At 31.2% G+C, this 6,849-nt stretch overlaps 1 protein-coding gene across 1 annotated transcript; it reads left to right on the plus strand.

Moving 5' to 3' along the window:
* The first annotated feature begins 934 nt into the window (after positions 1-934).
* Positions 935-4,489, plus strand: LOC102605636 (uncharacterized). Its single transcript, XM_006349062.2, has 4 exons — positions 935-1,545; positions 1,819-1,986; positions 2,212-3,013; positions 3,532-4,489. The coding sequence occupies exons 1-4, from the start codon at positions 997-999 to the stop codon at positions 4,461-4,463; spliced, it is 2,451 nt and encodes an 816-aa protein (XP_006349124.1). The 5' UTR covers positions 935-996; the 3' UTR covers positions 4,464-4,489.
* The last annotated feature ends 2,360 nt before the right edge of the window (positions 4,490-6,849 follow it).

Genomic DNA, 6,849 nt, shown 5'->3' on the forward strand with positions numbered 1-6,849 from the left:
CATACATGAGGAATAAGGTTCAAAATTTAAGGGAGTAGAAAAAAACGATTCAATTCAAAAATTAAAAATTGCTAGACGTATTAACCTGAATGTTATGTTTATATATACTGGTAGGATTATTATTGCATACGAATGTATACGATTGCATTATATTAAAAGTGAGGAGTATCTTGGGCGTATTAATATGCACTAAGATTTTTTAGAGATCAATTGCAAAATGGGAGAATTCAATTCTACAAGGAACCATGGTACGAAAGTTAATCATAAAATTTTAAATGAAATTACTTTTATATAAAGAGTTTTTTACGTAAAATTCTTGTGTTTTGATATATATTCTAAAATTTACTTTCTTGCATAGCTCTTCAAAAAACCAAATACATAGGCCTTCAGCCAATTAAATCATGGAGATAATTAGTATCAAAGTTTGATACTTGAATAAAAATTAGCACCCTTGAAAGATTGAAGATAATTGCACCTTCTGAAATACAAGAAAGAACATTATATTTCAATGGAGAACACTATATGAAAAAATTAAATATCGTCTTGTAAATCTGCAAAGGACATATGGGATCGATACTCTTTAAACAAACAATAAAGTAACATCAAAAACTAAAAATTTATATCTAAATTCACATTTAAAAAAAAAACTAAATAATTTGTCCCTCATATTTCGAATCATATCACATAAAGCACAAGACTAAAGGATATATAATAACAATTATATAAAATCTTCTCATACTCATCCATATATACTAATTTAATAAACTCACCCTTTATTTTAATTTTTCTAATAATATAAGAAGTTTTTGGCTTGCGTAGGCATCCACACCTTAGTGCCCTAGCCCCACAAGGATCCCACTAATCTTCACGTGCTGTCCCACAAAATCATCTCTATAAAAACTCAATTTTTCCACTTATTCGTAGTACGTGACACAAAAATAAAATAGACAAGGTTATAAATAAACGTCATTCATCTTCTCTCCAAAAATAATAAAAATGGCAACAACTTCTAGCTTTGAATCCATTAGAGCTAGAGTTGTGTGGCGGACTTGCCTAGCTTCCGCCTTTCGAACCGCCTTGGCTTGTTCGATAGTTGGTGTAGCCACCCTTTTCGGCCCCGAAAGTTTCAAGACTCAAGTCGCATTTCCCGCTTTTTCCTACGTTACCGTTATTCTAATCGTGACTAATGCCACATTAGGTGACACTTTACGTAGTTGTTGGCTCGCGCTATATGCAACGATTCAAGGCGTTTGTCCCGCTATACTAAGCCTATGGTTGATCGGGCCGGGCCGACTCACGGCCAGCACGACTTCTACAGCTGTGGCGCTGAGCGCGTTCGTGGTGGTCCTGCCCGAAAAAACTCACTTGATAGCGAAGCGTATAGCGCTAGGGCAACTTGTGATTGTGTATGTCATAGCTTATATTAACGGTGCGAAAACCGAACCCGTTATGCACCCGGTTCGGGTCGCGGCTAGCACCGCCGTTGGAGTTGTGGCTTGTGTTTTAGCATTGTTGCTTCCTTATCCTAACCTTGCTTGTTGTGAGGTAAGAATTAATTAATTGATAAGTAGCACTAATTTTTTTTTTTACATGATTACTAGTATTTTGACTATATGAATGTCATAAAAAAAGTTGGTGTCAAATTCATTATTACACTCGTTTCATTTTCAAACATTAGATGCACTAAATATTTTGTCTTCCAAAATTCAATAATACTTGTTATCAGAAACAATGTCTCTATCTTGTGTATGCAACACCCTTCTCAGGTCTTACTTATAAAATTATACTAAATATGTTATTGATTAACGTTTAATATAGGTAAAAGAGAAAAGCAAGCTCTTCGTGGAAAATGCTACCGAGAGGATTAACTTGTTTGTGAAGGCTTTTTCAGCTGAAGACAACACTTCAGCACTTGCTTTAATTTCTCAAGCCAAGTCCTTAGTTAACAATGGACCCAAACTTCTCCAAGCCATTAAATCCAAGCAGGTAATCATTTCAATTTATTTATTTCACTATTTGATTACAGAAAAACTTTTCAAACTTCTAGTCTAAATTACATTTTAAATATGTGTATCGACTATTAATCATTTCATTTAGAATAAAATGTCATTTATACTTTTTGTGACGGACTTAGAATTAAAGTATGTCACGTAACTTATTATAGTGGAAAGTGATTATAACTTCTTCTTTTTTTACTTGAATTGGTAACAGGAAAGCATGAAGTGGGAAAGATTGCCTTTCAAGTTTCTAAGACCATATGGAGAGAATCCAGGGGACAAATTTCAAGAAATCCAAACACCTTTAAGAGGGATGGAAATTGCATTGGAAAATTCCCCTTCAATATTCCCAATTAGTATTCTCAACATAGAGCTAAAAGATGGTCTAGAAAAACTAGGAGATCACATCTCAAAGCAAATCAAGAACATGTCTCTAGACGAGTCGTCAGCAACTGTCCCAGAGTCAAATGCATATGATGCAGAAAAGTTCCTCCAAACACTTCAAACCATTCAACCAACAAAAAAAGACCTCCCCTCTTTATTTTTCCTTTTTTGCCTAAAATTGTTGTTACACAAACCAAGTTTCCCTTTATCATCCAAAAAAGGAGTTGACATTGAAATTGAATCCATTGGTTCCAACAAACAAGTTGATGAACATCAAGAAGGATTTATTAAAAAGACATGGAACAATTTGGCAATTACTATAAATAGTAGAAGATTTATGACATCTTTTAAATGTTCACTTTCTTTAGGCCTTGCTATATTTTTTGGATCAATTTATAGCAAGGAAAATGGATTTTGGGCAGGGTTGCCTGTTGCAATAAGCCTTGCAGCAACAAGAGAAGCAACATTTAAAGTTGCTAATGTCAAAGCACAAGGGACAGTATTGGGAACAGTTTATGGTGTCTTAGGATGTTTTCTCTTTGAAAAATTTGTGCAAATAAGGTTCTTGTCTTTGCTTCCTTGGTTCATTGTCAGCAGCTTCTTGAGCCGTAGCCGGATGTACGGCCAAGCAGGTGAAAATTCTTTCTTTTACTCGTCCCAATTTATGTGAAGATATTTTACTAGACACGAAATATAAGAAAAAATTCAAAAAGTATAAAATTGAATTATTAGATGTCCTTTCTTTTTTTGGATGTACTAAAAAGGAGAGACTACTAAGTTATTAAAATACATAAATAGTGACATGTCCAGTAAAAGTAGTCCTCTATAAAGAGTTAAAGTCCAATTCGAAATATTTTAAACCAAATAATTGGGTAGATTATACATTATATATATCGTCAGTATAAATAAATTTTACATTATTATATCACTTTTATGTGTTGTAGCTAGAAGATAATTTGTCTTGTTCTCAAGATTATAAATATTGCTCCACATTTTAAGAAGATTTACCTGTTAATATCTTTTATAGAACTTGATAGTGTAAAAAAACTTATTTACACATCTTGAAAGTAAAATAACGTAACAACCCTATCAATTAAGTTTAAATCTTGAATTTGTCTCTGATGTTCTTTATTTCGCTTTGTGTGATCAGGTGGGATTTCAGCAGTTATTGGGGCAGTACTAATTCTAGGTAGAAAAGGATTTGGTCCTCCAAGTGAATTTGCCATAGCAAGAATCACAGAAACATTCATTGGATTATCATGTTCCATCATGGTTGAAATTTTGTTCCATCCAACGAGAGCTTCAACATTAGCTAAAATCCAGCTCTCCAACACTTTCAAAATCTTGCACGAATGCATCGATTCAATAACCTTATCGTCCTCTAACAAAAACAACTCCGAGGAAATTCAAAAGAATCTGAAACTCCATGTAAATGAATTGGGAAAATTCATAGCGGAAGCTGAGGCAGAGCCCAATTTTTGGTTTTTACCTTTTAATAGTGGTTGTTATGGTAAGGTCCTGGGGTCCTTGTCAAAGATGATGGAGTACTTACTTTTTGGGTCACAAGCACTAAGATTCCTCCAACAACATTCAACAAGTTCAATCGACTGGAATAACTTAGATGCTGACCTAATGCTTTTTAAGGATTTAATAAGTACATCCACTAAATGTTTTGAGGAGGTTAGTTTGGTAAAATCACTCGCGATACTTGACAAGGAATTCGAGAAAAAGAAAAATTCAATGGATCTTGAATTGGGAAAAAAATCATCATCATCATATAATATAAGGTCCTCATCATCAAGTGAAGATGGAATTTTGACTTCTTATCTTCAACATTCAAATGAACTTGGGGATTATATAGTCAATGTTGGTGATAATAAAAATAGTGATGAAAAACTCAAAGGCCAATTGGTTTTAAGTTTGAGTGCTTTGGGTTTTTGCATGGAAAGTCTTGTGAAGGAAACTAAAGAAATTGAGAAGGTAATTAAAGACCTTGTACAATGGGAGAATCCATCATGTCATGTAAATTTGTATGACATTTCTTGTAAAGTAAGGGCTTTAGCCAATACTGAAACAAATTGAAATTGGAAAAATTGGTTGTTAAATTACTTTTCTTATAAACTTCTTAAGCATAGATTGTGATTAATTTTTTATCGATAATAGAACAGATAATCAGTGACGTACATAGAAATTTGCATTGTACAAGGAAATTGAAGATGATTTACTTATATGTATGTATACGTACATAAATAATACACATTTTTGTCGCGATAGTCGCATGTCATGTTAGGTTATCAAGCATAGAAATTTAATTTTTACAAAACAATATCAAATATACTATATGGATGTATGCAAGATTTTGTCTTTTTTAAGAATATTGTCTCATTCCCTCCATCTCAGTTTATTACATGACATTTTTCATTTTTCAAGAGTAAATAACTTGACTAATTATCAAATTGATTAATTAAGTTAGATCAACTCAATATTTTAAAATTAAAATTTATATATTCAAAAACTTTGTAAAAAGTACAGTAAGCTGCAATTTTTCTTATTTCAATATCTTATAGTTTGAATTCACAAAATGATAAGTAAAAATAAATAAATCAAAATTTTTATATAGTAAAACAGTACTCCTTCTGTTTCAATTTATTTGATTTGACTTGTATCGAATTTAAAATATCATAAATGTTTGTGTGACTAAAAATCATCTTTAGAACAATTGTCTATTATAGAAACACTTTTTTTTTAAATTGATTAAATTTACTAAATATAGAAATGTGTCTATTCGACAAGAGTCGAGTGAGTTGATTTGGTAGGAATGACCTTTCCAAATCGAGAAGGCTAGCTTAGCTAGATACCTTAATTGCACTTTGCTCACATATGTAACCTCTTCTCAGCTTTTCCGGGTTTGATGTCATCACATAATTAATAGCGGTAGTAGTGGAGTGCTAAATATAAAGTTTATTTTAATCAGATATTTCAGGTTTGAGTGTTTTTGAATATGAAGTTTTTTTTATTAGGAAGCGTTTTATTCTTAATGTGAGACTCCTCATAGTTAAGCTCTAGTACGGATATCGAAGATCAGATGTTTTATCCTTAATGTGAGACTTTCCATAATTGAGCTTCAATACAAATATCGAACATCGGATGGAAACAAAAAAAATTGTGCATGCATGTCATCAACTAGTTGCAACACCGGATGACGATGATCTATGTATCAAAGTTTAAATTAAAATTATTTAATTTTATTGAACTCGTATATAGTATATTTGTCCCCATGTAACATGAAATATATCTAACGTTTCTAAATTTTAAAGGCCACCATAGTTTCAAAAGTTTTTCTATTTTTTTAAAGTCAAACAACATCACATAAAATTGTTGGCAAAGAGAATGTTAATCGAAGATCATGAACCTTAACTCTCGAGAAATAAAATACAATAATTAACAAGTATTTTGAAATGGAGAAAGTACTGACTATTGTTGAATCCCTCAAGTAAGAAGTAGCCATGAAAAAGGAACCTTTGTCAGCTCTTAATTAGAAAAAAGAATGCAAGACTTCTAAGTACATTCAAGTAGTAATGCTAGAATTCAAAAAGATTTTTCCAAATCTCAAATATTCCATTTAGCTCTCCCTTTTTCAATTCTTTTTTTCTTTTTAGTGGTGCAAAAACATTTCTTAGCTTAAAGTCTCATCATTATAAAAATATTAAATCTATGATTTGATTTGTGAAAAGTAGAATAAATAAAGTGAAAAGTGAAGGGAATAACATCAAAAAGACAACATTATTTGATAGACAAAACACTGTAAAAAGAATCCTATTCCTATTTACAATCTACACAATATCTTTTAGTCACTAATCTAGTAATCTTAATCACACTAGATCAAAATAAAAAATATATAATATAAAATGGATATAATTAAAATTCTTAAGCACTAACAAAGTTATGTATAGACTAGAGAAATTTTTAAATAATCTGAAAATATTATATAGTACTACTTATATGCTGCATTGTGTGCTCTGACGAAAGATTAATTAAGTCAAATTTATTGAAAATGCTTGTACTCTCGATCGTGCATGCCCCATCTAAAAATATATTACATGTTTTCTAGTCCGTTCTATTCGGAAGTTTTCATAAATTCAATATCGATTTCTATCAGAGTTGACGTTGTTATGAAGGGATCTTTGTGCTTCATTATAAATTGTATATAAGGGAGCTTATTTTTAGTTTAAGTCATTCATGCTGCGTCAATTTATAAAGTTTCACAAAAGTACTCTTTGCTCAATCACACACTTCAAAAAAATTGGGACTTTTTGACAGATTTCAATATCCAACATATCTCTTTTGGTCGATTCCCTAGATTGTCGAAATCTGAATTTTTATCAAAAAGTGTCAAAATATGAAAAAGTAAATGTATGGAAAATATATATATATATATATATATATATATATATATATATATATATTT

This window comes from Solanum tuberosum, unplaced genomic scaffold, assembly GCF_000226075.1.
Source record: "Solanum tuberosum cultivar DM 1-3 516 R44 unplaced genomic scaffold, SolTub_3.0 scf00101, whole genome shotgun sequence".
NCBI lineage: Eukaryota > Viridiplantae > Streptophyta > Magnoliopsida > Solanales > Solanaceae > Solanum > Solanum tuberosum.